Source organism: Amblyraja radiata, chromosome 26 (assembly GCF_010909765.2).
Source record: "Amblyraja radiata isolate CabotCenter1 chromosome 26, sAmbRad1.1.pri, whole genome shotgun sequence".
In the NCBI taxonomy this organism is placed as follows: Eukaryota; Metazoa; Chordata; class Chondrichthyes; order Rajiformes; family Rajidae; genus Amblyraja; species Amblyraja radiata.
Window position 1 is genome coordinate 35,189,901 of NC_045981.1, and position 16,938 is coordinate 35,206,838.

Sequence of the window (16,938 nt, forward strand, 5' to 3'; positions counted from 1 at the left end):
TAAATTTGTAAAGATAATTTATTGCAATTATTATTGTCATTCTATCACAACACCACAGATTTTGCACAATGATAAAAAAGGTTTTTAAAAAAGTAAAATCGCACAGTAATTCGACAAATACATGACTTTTTTTTTGTGTGGAAATACAGGTTAAAACATCATTCTACCAACGTGATCCGTCAAAGACTCTTTAAAAACAAGATATTTCTGCCCACTACATTGTCGACCTACAAAACATAAAACCAATTAAAAAGCTTTTAAGCGGAATGACTTACCTAAAATCAGTGTGGGACTTATACATACAAGAATAATTCCAGCTGCTTTGCATGCAGGCACTGTGCCAGGTTTTTGATGCGACACAGCTTGACGTTCTGCGAATCGCCCGCCTTGTACACGCGATACAGGTGGTAGCGATCTTTGGCTCTCAATGCCAGGTCCATCTCTTGGGCTGAGAGCTGCACATAGTTCTTCTCGGCTTTGACCGTGGATTTAACTTCGATGAAGGTGTCCACTTGTTGCTGGCTCAGCGAGGTGAACACCACCTTGAAGTCGTAGGGCAGCCCGCTCTCGCCCTTCTCGTTCACCCAGCTGACTGCGCTCGGCCTCAGCTCGCTCTCGCTCCCCTGCCAGTGCATGAGGAAGGCGTGCACAAAGCGCTCGCCCCACTCCCCGATGGCCGCGTTCTCCATCTTGTCCTCGGTGAAGATCACCGTCTGGGGCTTCCCCACCGCGCTGTGGATGATCAGCTCCTCCAGCGCCTCCTCGTGCGGCTGCTCCTTGGTCCAGACCGGGACGTCGAGGGGAAGGGCTGGGCGGGACGTGTTGGCTCCATTGAAGTGGCTCCTGCTGCTTCCCAGTCCCGACTGCGATGATTCATGGCTGCTCGGCACAAACGGAACACAACCGTGAGAAACAAGGTTCACTCCTGCACCCACCCTCACCCCAACACAGACAGACACACTCTATTATATGTGATAGTAGGCCATTTGGCCCATCATGGCTGATCTACCTCTCTCTCCTAACCCCATTCTCCTGCCTTCTCCCAATCAGGAATCTATCTATTCCAGCATCTATCTATCTTAGTTTAGTTTAGTTTAGAGATACAGCACGAAAACAGGCCCTTCGGCCCACCGTCCGCACCAACCAGCGATCCCCGCACTCTAACACTATCCTACACACTAGGGACAATTTTTAATTGATATCAAGTCAATTAACCTACAAACCTGTACGTGTTTGGAGTGTGGGAGGAAAGCTAAGATCTCGGAGAAAACCCACACAGGTCACGGGGAGAACGTACAAACTCCGTACGTTTCGGGATCGAACCCGGGTCTCTGGTGTGCCACTGTGCCGCCCCTCTCTGATATCCTAAAACAGACACAAAGTGCTGCAGTATCTCAGCGGGTCAGGCAGCATCTCTGGAGAACATGGTTAGGTGAGTCTAATGAAGGGTCTCGACCTGAAACATCACCTATTCCTTTTCTCCAGAGATGCTGCAGAGTTACTCCAGCATTTTGTGTCTATCTTTTATGGATAGGTGACATTTCGTACCTGGACCCTTCTTCACACTGATTGAGTGTTGTCCACAGAGAGATGGTGAACAGAAGTCATTGCTGGGTGTGGCTGGGCAAGAGAGGCGAGTTGGGGGTCAGAGATAAACACCTGAGAGAATGGATACCGAGAGCTTAGACAATAGGTGCAGGAGTAGGCCATTCGGCCCTTCCAGCCAGCACCGCCATTCAATGTGATCATGGCTGATCATCCCCAATCAGTACCCCGTTCCTGCCTTCTCCCCATATCCCCTATGGCTTACCATATCATATTTTTAAGAGCCCTATCTAGCTCTCTCTTGAAAACATCCAGAGAACCTGCCTCCACCGCCCTCTGAGGCAGAGAATTCCACAGACTCACCACTCTCTGTGAGAAAAAGTTCCTCGTCTCTGTTTTAAATGGCTTACTCCTTATTGTTAAACTGTGGCCCCTGGTTCTGGACTCCCCCAACATCGGGAACATGTTTCCTGCCTCTAGCGTGTCCAAGCCCATAACAATGTTATATGTTTCAATGTTTGAATGCGGGGATCGCTGGTCGGCATGGACTCGGTGGGCTGGATCTAAACTAAACAGATCTTCTTCTGGAAGGAGAGACTATGGCACAGATCCTAACCTCCCGCAGAGTTTGTTATTGAAAGGCTTGTGCGGTTATACCTTGAATGATTCTTGGCAACAGCTGATGAGCCGTCTAGTGTATTGTTCTCAGTGGTGGGCAGGCAAGAGGGTTTGGTCTGAACAGAATCCATCATTTGGTCCGAGTTTGCTGATCGTTCAACATGAACTGCAGAAGATAAAACAGAGCATATTAATGCATGCCAAGCACATGAAACAAATACTCTTTTTATATTTCAAAAATAAAATAAGAACAAAATATTTGTCAGAAATAAAAAATTCTGATCCTGGAGAAAAGGAACGGGTGACGTTTCGGGTCGAGACCCTTCTTCAGACGGAGAGTCAGGGGAGAGGGAAACGAGAGATATAGACAGTGATGTAGAGAGATAAAGAACAAATGAATGAACCACAGGTGAACAGAGAGAAGAAAGGAGAGCGTTTTGGTGTAAAACTGACGATTCTCCATCATGGTCTGGTTTGGCTCAGCCACCAAGCACGACATCCGGAGGCTGCAGCGAATCGTCTGATCAGCAGAGAAGGTTATTGGCTGCAACCTTCCCTCCATTGATGAACTGTACACTGCAAGGGCCAGGAAGCGAGCGGGCAAGATCATCTCTGACCCCTCTCACCCTGGCCACAAACTCTTTGAATCACTTCCCTCTGGAAGGCGACTCCGGACTGTCAAAGCTGCCACAGCCAGGCATAAAAACAGCATTTTTCCCACAAGTAGTTGCTCTACTCAATAACCAAAAATCTGTAGCCTCCTTTTGCTGTGGTATTTTATTTAATTCAATGTTCCATCATTAATGTTTTATGTGTCATTCATGTCACTGTGTGTCATGTTGTCACTTGTGGGCGGAGCACCAAGGCAAACTCCTTGTATGTGAACACTTGGCCAATAAACTTATTCATTCAGTGTGAAAAAGATACATCTTCTAGATGCACTGGGCCGCATCCTCAGTGATGTGATCTGGGGTGATCGGGTCTCACAACATCAGACCCCCTCGCCCAGGCGACCCAGCCGGGGTTGATCAGGCCCCGACTTGTGTCCCAGCAGCAACTGCCCATGGATCAGCCATCTTAATAACTACTCTGCAGGGGTTGGGAGACTCTAGTGCGTGGAGGGACTGGGCTCTGTGGGGTGAGTCCTGGCCGGGCTCCTCCTGCGCCTCACCAGGTTCAAGGCCGCTGCGTGCACTGCACCTCTTTCTCCTTCTCTGAGCATTTCATTCTCGCCTGATGCATTTTTAGGCCACGGTGGTTCATTAGGCCTTTCCGTAGCTTTATTGGGTGACTTTGTCACGAAAGACACAGACTGGGGTGCTAACCCAGCCTGTCCCGGGTGCCGTCAACTGTCTCTCCAGTAGTCATTCATTCATTTATGATGTACCTGTGTTTGAAGAGTGGTCCAGGTTGTTGTGATGCTCCAGGTGCTGGGCTTGGTCTACATTGGGCTTTGGACCTGCAGTGGTCATGAAGTTACCTTGGCCACCTGATGGAAAGACAAATGCTCTTTACTGACCAGAACCATGGCCTCTTGGGCAGTAACATTTATTCACAAGGACCCACTCAGTTCCAGACACTGAAACTGTTCACCAATATAACCATTATGCCCACCACCCACGACCTCTCCTCCCCTCTCCAATCAGGAAATCACACACCTCCAGATTCAGGGGCAGTTTATCGTGTGCGGTCTTTCCGCTGAATGGTTAGCAGCAACGAAAAGTGTTTCCCTGTACATCGGTACACGTGACAATAAACTAAACTTTTAAGAATGAACTGCAGGCGCTGGAAAAATCGAAGGTAGATAAAAATGCTGTAGAAACTCAGCGGGTGAGGCAGCATCTATGGAGCGAAGGAATAGGTGACGTTTCGGGTCGAGACCCGGAAGCATCTATGGAGCGAAGGAATAGGCGACGTTTCGGGTCGAGACCCTTCCGGGTCTCGACCCGAAACGTCACCTATTCCTTCGCTCCATAGATGCTGCCTCACCCGCTGAGTTTCTCCAGCATTTTTATCTACCTTTGATTTTTCCATTTTTCTCTAGCTATAAACGCAACTTTCCTCTTCATCCATCCACCCCTGCCAGTTCAGGTTTCCCCTGTGCCCCCTTCTACCCATTCCCCCCCCCCCCCCCCCCCCCCCCTCCCCGGGTCTACATTTCACTCCCTTCTTCAACAGAGATCACCATCTGCATCCTTCTGTCCTCTCTGCTCATCACCTCCAGCCTGGGTCCGTCACTAGTCTCTTGCCCAACTGATCCATTGCAAATCAAATCCCTCCTCACTTGAATCCACCCATCCCTTGTGCAGGAGGGAACTGCAGATGCTGGTTTACATCGAAGGTAGACACAAAATGCTGGAGTAACTCAGCGGAGACAGGCAGCATCCCTGGAGAGAAGGAACGGGCGCTAGTGAGTTACACCAGCATTTTGTCCCTTATCTTCGGTGTAGGAGGAAGGCTCTCAACCTGGAACATCGCCCATTCCTCCCCAGAGATGCTCCTGTCCCACTGAGTTAAGGGCCTGTCCCACTTGCGTGTCCTTGGCACGCAACGTCTCACCTTCAACAGCAGCAGAAGCGGGCAAACGATCGCCGAGCTCGGCCTGGGGCTCACGGCCGTTGCGGTCCGGATCCGCCCCCACTTCTACTCCCAGAGCGGGGCCAAGAAAATTGAAGATAGACACAAAATGCTGGAGTAACTCAGCGGGACCGGCAGCATCTCTGGAGAGAAGCAATGGATGACGTTTCGGGTCAAGACCCATCTTTTCAGACTGAAGAATTGTCTCGACCTGAAACGTCACCCATGGCTGCTCTCCAGAGATGCTGCCGGTCCTGCTGAGTTACTCCGGCTTTGTGTCCATCTTCAAATGACGTCACGCGCTCCAGACGGCTGTGCGTACGCATGTAATCGCGCCCGACCTTCGCAGGACCATCGCGGCTCAACGCCACCACGAGGTCGTGTAATTTGCGTGCCAAGGTCACGTGTGGGACAGGCCATTTACTCCAGCATTTTGTGTCTATAGTCGGTGTCTATCCACCCATCATCTCTTGTGTCTCCTGCACCACTGTTTATGCATCACTCACCAGTCTGTGGAAGAGGAGAGAGCTGGTGCCTACCAGAAGGCACATCGTTGCCAGAGTCTGAAGGAGGAGCAGGAGGAGGCCACATTTTCATGACGGTTTCGGCTGCTTTGTCTGAGGATGGGGTTGGGAGAGAGAGATGATTTAATGGCTCGATGGACTGAATTCTGCTGCTAGAGTTTATGAACTTACATACATACACGAGAGTTTCAAACGGCCAGCAATGTAACAGTTACCCCACGACAATATAGTCATAGAGTGATACAGTGTGGAAACAGGCCCTTCAGCCCAACTTGCCCACACCAGCCAACATGTCCCAGCTACACTAGTCATAGAGTGATACAGTGTGGAAACAGGCCCTTCAGCCCAACTTGCCCACACCAGCCAACATGTCCCAGCTACACTAGTCATAGAGTGATACAGTGTGGAAACAGGCCCTTCAGCCCAACTTGCCCACACCAGCCAACATGTCCCAGCTACACTAGTCATAGAGTGATACAGTGTGGAAACAGGCCCTTCAGCCCAACTTGCCCACACCAGCCAACATGTCCCAGCTACACTAGTCATAGAGTGATACAGTGTGGAAACAGGCCCTTCAGCCCAACTTGCCCACACCAGCCAACATGTCCCAGCTACACTAGTCATAGAGTGGTACAGTGTGGAAACAGACCCTTCAGCCCAACTTGCCCACACCAGCCAACATGTCCCAGCTACACTAGTCCCAACCATGTCATCACTGGGTGCTCGCTCTACCACCCGCCAGATGGAGCTCAGGGCCCGGCAGACATTGTCGAAGAGACAACAACCTAGCTGCTCAACACCTGGCTTGACATCTAACTATTCCTTTGGTTTATGTTTCATTCGCTAGAAGACTAGTCCCACCTGCCTGTGCTTGGTCCAAACTTGTCCTATCCATGTACCTGTCCAACATGACCATCAAAATGTTTAAGAAGGAACTGCAGATGCTGGAAAATCAAAGGTAGACGAAAATGCTGGAGTAACTCAGCGGGCGAGGCAGCATCTATGGAGCAAAGGAAATAGGCAACGTTTTGGGTCGAGACCCTTCTTCAGACTGATGTGAGGGTGGGAGGGCGGGAAGAAGAAAGGAAGAGGTGGACAGTGGGCTGAGAACGGGAGGAGAAAGTAGGGACTACCTGGTAATTTCAGGTAGCCCCTACTTTCTCCTCCCCTTCTCAGCTCTCCCTCTCACTGGCCCCCTGGTGTGGAAGGGGGGGGGGGGGGGAGGGAGAGATGGAGGGGAGTAACGGGGCTGGAGGTTGGCATCCCGCCCCGTCAAGGCACACCAGTAGCAGGATAAATCATCCAAACTGCAATCTCACTGCTTGCATCGTGGCATTTATTGCCACAGACGGCAGTGGAGGCCAAGTCCATGGGCATTGTTAAGGAGGAGATCGACGTTTTCTTGATTAGTACGGGGGTCAGGGGTTATGGGGAGAAGGCAGGAGAATGGGGTCAGGAGGCAGAGATAGATCAGCCATGATTGAATGGCGGAATTGACTTGGTGGGCCGAATGGCCTAATTCTGCTCCTATCATTTATGAGCATTGTGAGAAAATCCAGAGACAAAATATGATGGTGGGGGGGGGGGGGGGGGGGGGGGAAGTGTAGAAGTGATTGGAGATGTAACACCCACAACTGGTGTGACTGGGCCTTGTCACACACTCCACAATTAGCCACGATTGAACAGCAGTGGCGTTGATGGGCCGAATGGCCTAATCCTGCTCCTATCACTTATGAACCTACGTACACGAGAGACTTTTGACAAACAGCCTGTAACACTCAGTATAAAGAACGTTGAATAAAGACCCAAAGGTGGTCTTGGAGGGGAGGGATGCTCCTCAAACTGTGGAGCATCCTGGACAATACAGCTCACCCCCTCCATGACACACTGGTCAACCTGAGGAGCACCTTCAGCAACAGACTGGTTCCACCAAGATGCAGCACAGAACGCCACAGGAGATCCTTCTTCTCTGTGGCTGTCAAACTGTACAACTCCTCCCCCTTCTGTCGTGGTAGACTGAGACTGAGACTGACTCCCCAATCTCTGCACACCCCCCAATCCTTCCCACTCGCCACTTTAATTTCATGTATCTTGTGTTTTATGACTGTTGTTCAATTTCCCTCCTGGGATAAATAAAGTTCTATCGTATCGCGTCGAAGCTCACGTTCCCCCTTTTAACCGTTCCTGAGCAGAAGGAGGCCATTCGGCCCATCGAGTCTACTCCGCCATTCAATCATGGCTGATCTATCTTTCCCTCTCAACCCCGCTCTCCTGCCTCCTCCCCGTTCGAGCAGGAAGACCTCTTACTGGGCGTGGCGTCAGGATAGGCGTAGAGGGATGATCTTGGTGGCCAACTGCCCAAAGTCCGTTCTTCATCTGTGCTGTCATCCTTCTTCTTCTGGGCCTCTGCACCACTCACGCTCTGGCCTTGCACTGGAACGGTTGCTTTACCTGCTGGACAAAATGGAGAAGGAATGAAGGGGAAAGGCTTAGAGAGACGTGGGCCAAACGCGGGCAGGTGGGACTAGCGTAGATGGGGTGTCCTGGACGGCGCGGGCGGCTTGGGCCGAAGGGCCAGTTTTCACTCTGTACGACTATAATATTGCTTGCATCTTCATTTTATGTCCTCAGCATTTAAAACACGTTACTTCCAGGAACAGGTTCAATCATCTGCGTGTCGGGTCAGTGTCAGCATGTCGGGGGGTTATGGGGAGAAGGCACAAGAATGGGGTTGAGAGGGAAAGGTGGGTCAGCCACGATTGAAAGGCAGAGTAGATTTGATGGGGGCGAATGGTCTAATTCTGCTCCTAGAATTTATTAACTTATCTCAACTTCAATCTCACTGAATCTCCACCAACGAACTCCACTATTTGGTGTTTAAGAAAGAACTGCAGATGTTGGAAAAATCAAAGGTAGACAAAAATGCTGGAGAGATTCAGCATCTATGGAGCGATGGAATAGGTGACGTTTCAGGTCGAGATCCAGAAGCATCTATGGAGCGAAGGAATAGGTGACGTTTCGGGTCGAGACCCGAAACGTCACCTATTCCTTCGCTCCATAGATGCTGCCTCACCCGCTGAGTCTCTCCAGCATTTTTGTCCACCTTCCACTATTTGGTGAGTCACTCTCAGGCAAAACATTACTTCTGAACAGTCTTTCCATAAGTTCCATTCACATCTACCCCATTGCGGACATTGAACTTTGTCTCGGGAACTGGTGCGCTACAATGCTGAGAACTATATGCTAGAAACATAGAAAATAGGTGTGGGAGTAGGCCATTCGGCCCTTCGAGCCAGCACCGCCATTCAATATGATCATGGCTGATCATCTAACATCAGTACGTTTTCCTGCTTTCTCCCCATATCCCTTGATTCCATTAGCCCTAAGAGCTAAATGTAACTCTCTCTTGAAAACATCCAGTGAATTGGCCTCCACCACCTTCTGTGGCAAAGAATTCCACAGATTCACAACTCTCTGGGTGGAAAAGGTTCTCCTCGTCTCAGTCCTAAATGGTCTCCCCTTTATTCTTATTCTGTACTCTGTATCTTCCCCTTGCCACTACCTATTGTACTGGAGTTTGACTTGATTGCATTGACATAGAATATAATCTGATCTGCTTTGATGGCATGTAACTCAAAGCTTTTCACCGTGCCTCGGTCTAAGTGACAATAAGAAACTCAGACCTAATACTGCAAGTGTAGTTTAGACTATTTAACATGTATTCATTAAGACATCAAACACAAATCTAGCATTCAGTGCCAATCTTGAACTGATTGGATTGCTAATCCTCTAGTTGTGATGGTGTAGATTTACAGGACTGCATTTGGAGAATTATAGACAATAGGTGCAGGAGTAGGCCATTCGGCCCTTCGAGCCAGCACCGCCATTCAATGTGATCATGGCTGATAATCCCCAATCAGTACCCCGTTCCTGCCTTCTCCCCATACCCCCTGACTCCGCTATCTCGCTTATGGTCTCCCCCATTACAGGACGGATGTGGAGACCTTGGAGAGGACGCGGAAGAGGTTGACCAGAATGATGCCAGGATTAGTTTATGAAAGTAAGCATGCAGGTACAGCAGGCTGTGAAGAAAGCGAATGGCATGTTGGCCTTTATAACAAGAGGAATCGAATATAGGAGCAAAGAGGTCCTTCTGCAGTTGTACAGGGCCCTAGTGAGACCACACCTGGAGTATTGTGCGCAGTTTTGGTCCCCTAATTTGAGGAAGTACATTCTTGCTATTGAGGGTGTAGGTTTACAAGGTTAATTCCCGGGATGGCGGGACTGTCATATGCTGAGAGAATGGAGCAGCTGGGCTTGTACACTCTGGAGTTTAGAAGGATGAGAGGGTATCTCATTGAAACATATAAGATTGTTAAGGGTTTGGACACGCTAGAGGCAGGAAACATGTTCCCGATGTTGGGGGAGTCCAGAACCAGGGGCCACAGTTTAAGAATAAGGAGTAAGCCATTTATATCGGAGACGAGGAAACACTTTATCTCACAGAGAGTGGTGAGTCTGTGGTTCTCATGATGCTTTCAAGAGAGAGCTAGATAAGGCTCTTAAAAATAGCGGAGTCAGGGGATATGGGGAGAAGGCAGGAACGGGGTACTGAATGGGGATGATCAGCCATGATCACATTGAATGGCGGTGCTGGCTCAAAGGGCCGAATGGCCTGCTCCTGCACCTATTGTCTATTGTCTGTAGCCGATATTAGCTGCGGGGAGAGCTTGGACAGACTTGGATTGTTTTCTGTGGAGCGCCAGTGGCTGAAAGGGAGACCTGATATAAAGTGTATAAAATTATAAGAGGCATATAGATAGGGTAGACAGTCTGAACCTTTTTTTACAAGAAGGCAGAGGAATGGGGTTGAGAGAGGAAGATAGCTCAGCCATGATTGAATGTGGAGAGGATGGTTGCACTAGTGACTAGGACTAGAGGTCACAGCCTCAGAAAAGAAAACATTCTTTTTGGAAGGAGACGAGGAGAAATGTCTTTAGTCAGAGGGTGGTGAATCTGTGGAATTCTTTGCCACAGACGGCTGTGGAGGCCAAGTCAGTGGATATTTTTATGGCAGAGATAGATAGATTCTTGATTAGTACGGGTGTCAGAGGTTATGGGGAGAAGGCAGGAGAATGGGGAGAGATAGATCAGCGGCGGAGTGGACTTGACGGGCCAAATGGCCTCATTCTACTCCAATCACTTATGACCTCAATAGTGTTTTCATTCAATCTCGATTGTCCCTTGCTGTTAGTTTATTGTCACATGTACCAAGGTCGAGTGAAAAGCATTTTTATTGCATGCTAACCAGTCAGCGAAAATACTGTAGGTGATACAATCAAGCTGTCCACAGCGAAACTGATAAAGGATATAACGTTTAGTGCAAGATAAAAGTCCAGTTCAGACACTATTATAAGGAAGGATGGCAAAAGGACAAAAAACAAACATTTTTGTTTTCTTTACACATATAACACTTATGGGCACAAATATCAACGAAGATAGATACCATGGATTGTCAGTAAGACTGAAGATAACGTATCTGCTGCTGCTTGAGTTGAGTTTAGTGTCATGTGTACGAGGGAGAGTGAAAAGCTTTTGCTGCGTGTTTTGCTGATTACAATTGAGCCACCCACAGTGCAGAGATACATGAATAAGGGAATAAGGTGAATAACGTTTAGTGCAAGATAAAGTCCCATCGTAGAGAGTCCGAGGGTCTCGAGACAACCAGGGGCCACAGTTTAAGAATAAGAGGTAAGCCATTTAGAACGGAGATGAGGAAAAACGTTTTCACCCAGAGAGTGGTGCTTTCACCCAGAGAGAGCTAGATAGGGCTCTTAAAGATAGCGGAGTCAGGGGATATGGGGAGAATCAGGAACGGGGTTACTGATCGGGGATGATCAGTCATGATCACATTGAATGGCGGTGCTGGCTCGAAGGGCCGAATGGCGTCCTCCTGCACCTATTGTCTATTGTCTCCAGTGAGGTAGGAGTTAGTTGGTAGCTCAGGAGCGCTCTCTAGTGGTAGATTCCTCTTGCTGTTAGTTTAGTTTCTCATCGTCAGTGCACTGAGCTAGAATGAAAAGCTAAGGTACACAAAATTGCTGGAGAAACTCAGCGGGTGCAGCAGCATCTATGGAGCGAAGGAAATAGGCAACGTTTCGGCCCGAAACCCTGAAGGAAATAGGCAACGTTTTGGGCCGAAACCCTTCCGGGTTTCGGCCCGAAACGTTGCCTATTTCCTTTGCTCCATAGATGCTGCTGCACCCGCTGAGTTTCTCCAGCATTTTTGTCTACCTTCGGTTTTCCAGCATCTGCAGTTCCTTCTTAAACAGAATGAAACGCTGCCTTGTTGTGCACTAACTAGTTGGCAAGACTATACATGATTACAATAAAGCCATCCACAGCGATACACAAGGATATACGGTTTAACACCGAGTGCAAGATAAAGTCCAGTAAAGTGCGATCTGAGGGTCTAAGATTGTCCTTTACCTGTGAACCGTGGCTCCATGTTTATCTCAGGGGCCGCTGAAACCTCCCATGCCTCTTCACCTTCTGGCAATTCACCAACGTCCTCCTTTTTAAAAAATCTTTGCAGTGTATTTTCATCCTGCGAACACAAGAGGCACAGACGTCAACACACGGGAGAACATTCACAGTGGCACTGCCTCACAGCGCCACAGACCCGGGTTCAATCCAGACTATGGGTGCTGTCTGCGTGGAGTTTGCGCGTTCTCCCTGTGACCGCGTGGGTTTTCTCTGGGTGCGGTTTCCTCCCACACTCCAAAGACGCGCGGTGAGTGGATGAGAAAATGGGATAACATAGAACTAGTGTGAATGAGTGATCGATGGCCGGCGGGGACTTGTTGGGCCGAAGGGCCTGTTTCCATGCTGTATCTTTTAATTTAACTCCGTTCTGTCAATGGGCACCTTGAGTTGCTATGCAGTCTTCTTGGGCACTCGAGATACTTTGGAACAAAGGCCTTTACCGGATCCAGTGCAAACTAATTTAGCTCAGTTTATCTCTAAAATAAACGTAACCAAATTAGCTCTAGATTGCCAGGGACAGGGCAGAACCACTTCCCTCTCTGCCCTTTAGACTTGACATTAAACTTTAGAGATACAGAGTGGAAGTGGGCGTTGAGGCCCACCACAACCAGCAATGACCCCGTACACTAGCACTATCCTACACACTCGGGACAATTTACAATTTTTCCAAAGACGTGTATGGAGAAGGGTTTCAACCAGTCTGAAGAAGGGTTTTGGCCCGAAACGTTACCTATTTCCTTCACTCCATGGATGCTGCCTCACCCGCTGAGTTTCTCCAGCATTCTTGTCAACCTACAGACTAGTATGCCTTTGGAGTGCGGGAGGAAACCGCAGCACCCGGTGAAAACCCACGCAGGTCACGGGGAGAACGTATAAACTCTGTACAGAGAGCACCCGTAGTCGGGATGGAACCCGGGTCTCTGGAGCTGTGATGCAGCAGTTCTACCCGCTGCATGGCGACTTTCACTGACTATAGTGAACAGTGGAGAGCACAAAGCTGGTGCAGCCGAACAAACACGTCGACTTGAAATGTCACCTGAATTTGTCTCTCCGCAGATTCCGCCTGACCTGTCGAGGTCTTCGCTGCATCTTGCTTTTATCATAAATTCATACAGTCTGCTGGTGTCAACTTTTTGCAACACCGAGTTGTTTAAGAAGGAACTGCAGATGCTGGGAAAAATCGAAGGTAGATAAAAATGCTGGAGAAACTCAACAGTGAGGCAGCATTTATGGAGCGAAGGAAAAGGTGACATTTCGGGTCGAGACCCTTCCGGGTCTCGACCCGAAACGTCACCTATTCCTTCAGGGTCTCGACCCGAAACGTCACCTATTCCTTCAGGGTCTCGACCCGAAACGTCACCTATTCCTTCAGGGTCTCGACCCGAAACGTCACCTATTCCTTCAGGGTCTCGACCCGAAACGTCTCCTTTTCCTTCGCTCCATAGATGCAACACTGAGTTTCTCGTTTTGGTTTAGTTCTATAGTTCCATCACTGGTGAAAGAGGATCGATTATTTGTACGACGGTAACCGCTGCCCACTGTTCAAGAGTTGCTTGAAATGGCAAAAGGAAAGAATGTGCGAAGCCAAATTTCCAGCCATCAGGTGCGTTGTGTCAAATATCGGCAACCTCCAACGTTACACATCAAGACCACAAAGTTTAGAACTGAAACAAACTATGCGTGCTGCAAATGTTTAAATCTCATCTCTCTAGTTTGTACCATGTAACGACACAACTTCCTAATTTGAGGAAGGACATTCTTGCTAGAGGCAGTGCAGCGTAGGTTCACAAGGTTAATTCCCGGGATGGCGGGACTGTCATATTCTGAGAGAATGGAGCAGCTGGGCTTGTACACTCTGGAGTTTAGAAGGATGAGAGGGAGATTTCATTGAAACATATAAGATAGTTAAGGGTTTGGACACGCTAGAGGCAGGAAACATGTTCCCGATGTTGGGGGAGTCCAGAACCAGGGGCAACTCCTTAAGAATAAGGAGTAAGCCATTGAGAACGGAGACGAGGAAACACTTTTTCTCACAGAGAGTGGTGAGTCTGTGGAATTCTCTGCCTCAGAGGGCGGTGGAGGCGGGTTCTCTGGATGCATTCAAGAGAGAGTTAGATAGGGCTCATAAAAATAGCGGAGTCAGGGGATATGGGGAGAAGGCAGGAACGGGGTACTGATTGGGGATGATCAGCCATGATCACATTGAATGGCGGTGCTGGCTCGAAGGGCCGAATGGCCTACTCCTGCTCCTATTGTCTATTATTCTATAGATCTATTAGAGGGAAATTGCCAACAGTCTAAAGGGCAGAGAGGAAATCTGCCAACAGTCATAAAAAAAACAAAATACATGAAACATGAAATTAAAGTGATGAGTGGAAAGATTGGGGGGGGGGGGGGGTCAGTCTCAGTCTACCCCACGACAGAAGGGGGGGGGGTTGTACAGTTTGACAGCCACAGGGAAGAAGGATCTCCTGTGGCGTTCTGTGCTGCATCTTGGTGAAACCAGTCTGTTGCTGAAGGTGCTCCTCAGGTTGAGGGGGTGAGCTGTATTGTCCAGGATGCTCCACAGTTTGAGGAGCATCCCTCCCCTCCAAGACCACCCTCCCGTGGATCCAACTCCAACTCCGGCCCCCAGGACGGAGCCGGCCTTCCTGATGAGTTTGTTTAAGTTAATCCTAAACATTTCATTTGAACGCAAAAATGTTACCTCCAAGCAGGAGACGAGTCTCTGTAAGAAGTGTTCGAGTTCTTTTTCAAGTTCCTTGTTAAGATCAAACAATTTCACGAGCTCTCTAGGAAGATAAAGGAATAAAAACCACGTTAAAGAAATGGCCAATGTTTCATGTCCCACCTCAATGTACATCGGTGAGGCCAAGCGTAGGCTTGGCGATCGCTTCGCCGAACACCTCCGCTCAGTTCGCAATAACCAACCTGATCTCCCGGTGGCTCAGCACTTCAATTCCCCCCTCCCATTCCGTAGCCGATCTTTCTGTCCCGAGCCCCCTCCATGGCCAGAGTGAGTCCCACCTCATATTGGAGGAGCAGCATCTCATATTTCGCCTGGGTAGTTTACACTCCAGCGGTATGAACATTGACTTCTCCAATTTCAGGTAGTCCTCCTTTCTCCCCTCCCCAGCTCTCCCACAGCCCACTGTCTCCGCCTCTTCCCTTCTTTCCCACCCCCACCCCCATTGTGACATCAGCCTGAAGAAGGGTCTCGACCCGAAACGTCACCTATTCCTTCGCTCCATAGATGTGCCTCACCCGCTGAGTTTCTCCAGCATTTTTGTCTACCTTCAATTCATTGCTTTGTATTTGATTATAGGGGGGGGAGGTTAGCTACAGGGAGAGGTTGCAACAAAGTTGGATTGTTTTCTCGGGTCCATCAGAGGTTGTGAGCAGATGTGAGAAAATTATGTAATATTATGAGGCATAGATATGGTGGACAGTCAGAAACTTTTTGGCAGGATGGAAGCATCAAATAGCAGAGGGCGTGGCTTTTAGGCGAGTGGCAGAATCTAAAGGGGATATGCAGGGCAGGTTTTTTTTCCACATAGCATTGAGTGCTGGAATATGGTGGTGGTGGTGGAGGGAATTATGAAAGTGGTGTTTAAGACACATGGACATGTGCCAACTTGGTCAGCATGGAGCAGGTGGGCCGAAGGGCCTATTTCAGTGCCGTACTGCTCTACATTCTAATAGTGAATGTTCTCACTCTGGTTATTTCAATGTTCAGTTCAATGTGCATTTATTTTAATGCAGTCGGTTGCAATAGTTCACCTGCAGATGTCAATAAATGATGTGACGTGATCCTTCTGAATGTAGAAAGTCTTCTTATTCTTCAAGTGACAATCTATGTTCTCTTGCTCAAACACAGGTGGTTTGTCCGGCAAAGTCAGCTGATAGTAGAGATACAGCTTACCAACCTGAAGAAGAACAATTAGAAGAGGGACAATTGTTTAAGGCAGAGGTAGATTCTTGATTAGTACGAGCGTCAGGGAGAAGGCGGGAGAATTAGGTTAGGAGGGAGAGATAGATCAGTCATGATTGAATGGCAGTGTAGACTTGATGGGCCGAATGGCTTAATTCTGCTCCCATCAGTTATGAACTTGTGAGTATCCACTTGCAACCCACCTGCCTGTGAGCCAAGATGATACCTGGTGCAGAACTGATGGACAACAGCTTTGCCTGAGGAGCCTTCTCTTTGAAGACACATTCATAATTGCAGTTGTGGACGCAGCCCAGACCATCGCACAAACCAACCTCCCTTCCATCGACTCCATCTACACCTCACGCTGCCTCGGCAAGGCCAGCAGCATCATCATGGACCAGTCTCACCCCGGCCACTCCCTCTTCTCCCCTCTCCCATCAGGCAAGAGGTACAGAAATGTGAAAACGCACACCACCAGATTCAGGAGCAGTTTCTTCTCAGCTGTTACCAGGCAACTGAACTATCCTATCACCAACTAGAGAGTGGTCCTGACCTCCCATCTACCTCATTGCAGGCCCTCGGACTATCTTTAATCAGACTTTATCTTGCACAGAACATCAGTCACTTTATCCTGTATCTGTACACTGTGGACGGCTTGATTATAATCATGTGTAGTCTTTCCGCTGACTAGGCAGCATGCAACAAAAAAGCTTTTCAGTGTACCTTGGTACACTAATAAATTTAGAAAAGTGACAATAAACTAAACTAAGCACAAAAAAACAAACTAAAACCACTTCTGCTTTCTTCCAGAGGGATGCATGGAATATTATTGCACAATCATGGACCAGTGTAGGCAAAACCTCTAGTCGCCATCAAATCGGGTCCCAGTATACAAAATGGCCGCTAAGTCCGCCCAGGAGCGGAAAAGACAACAAGAAGTCATGACCACTGCCCAGTCCATCACCGGCTCTGACCTCCCCACCGTCGAAGGGATCTATCGTAGTCGCTGCCTCAAAAAGGCAGCCAAAATCATCAAGGACCCACACCATCCTGGCCACACTCTTATCTCACCGCTGCCATCAGGGAGAAGGTACAGGAGCCTGAAGACTGTAACGTCCAGGTTCAGGAACAGCTACTTCCCCACAGCCATCAGGCTATTAGACACAATGAATAAGCTATGAGCTCGGAACTGCAATA

At 48.8% G+C, this 16,938-nt stretch overlaps 1 protein-coding gene across 10 annotated transcripts in view; it reads right to left on the bottom strand.

Annotated features, from left to right (window-relative positions):
• Positions 1 to 16,938, bottom strand: part of LOC116988145 (protein NO VEIN-like) — a 129,347-nt gene continuing 112,409 nt past the window's right edge. For 7 of the 10 annotated variants that reach the window (XM_033044673.1, XM_033044666.1, XM_033044667.1 and 4 more), the window contains 8 exons: positions 15,591 to 15,736; positions 14,518 to 14,602; positions 11,754 to 11,871; positions 7,572 to 7,718; positions 5,247 to 5,357; positions 3,551 to 3,655; positions 2,203 to 2,329; positions 1 to 879 (listed from right to left, as the gene is read on the bottom strand). In XM_033044673.1, coding sequence (XP_032900564.1) covers positions 294 to 879; positions 2,203 to 2,329; positions 3,551 to 3,655; positions 5,247 to 5,357; positions 7,572 to 7,718; positions 11,754 to 11,871; positions 14,518 to 14,602; positions 15,591 to 15,736 — 1,425 coding nt within the window. In that variant the 3' untranslated portion in view covers positions 1 to 293. The remainder of the gene's footprint in view (positions 880 to 2,202; positions 2,330 to 3,550; positions 3,656 to 5,246; positions 5,358 to 7,571; positions 7,719 to 11,753; positions 11,872 to 14,517; positions 14,603 to 15,590; positions 15,737 to 16,938) is intronic. The other 3 variants (XM_033044672.1, XM_033044671.1, XM_033044670.1) reach the window with 3 other exon arrangements.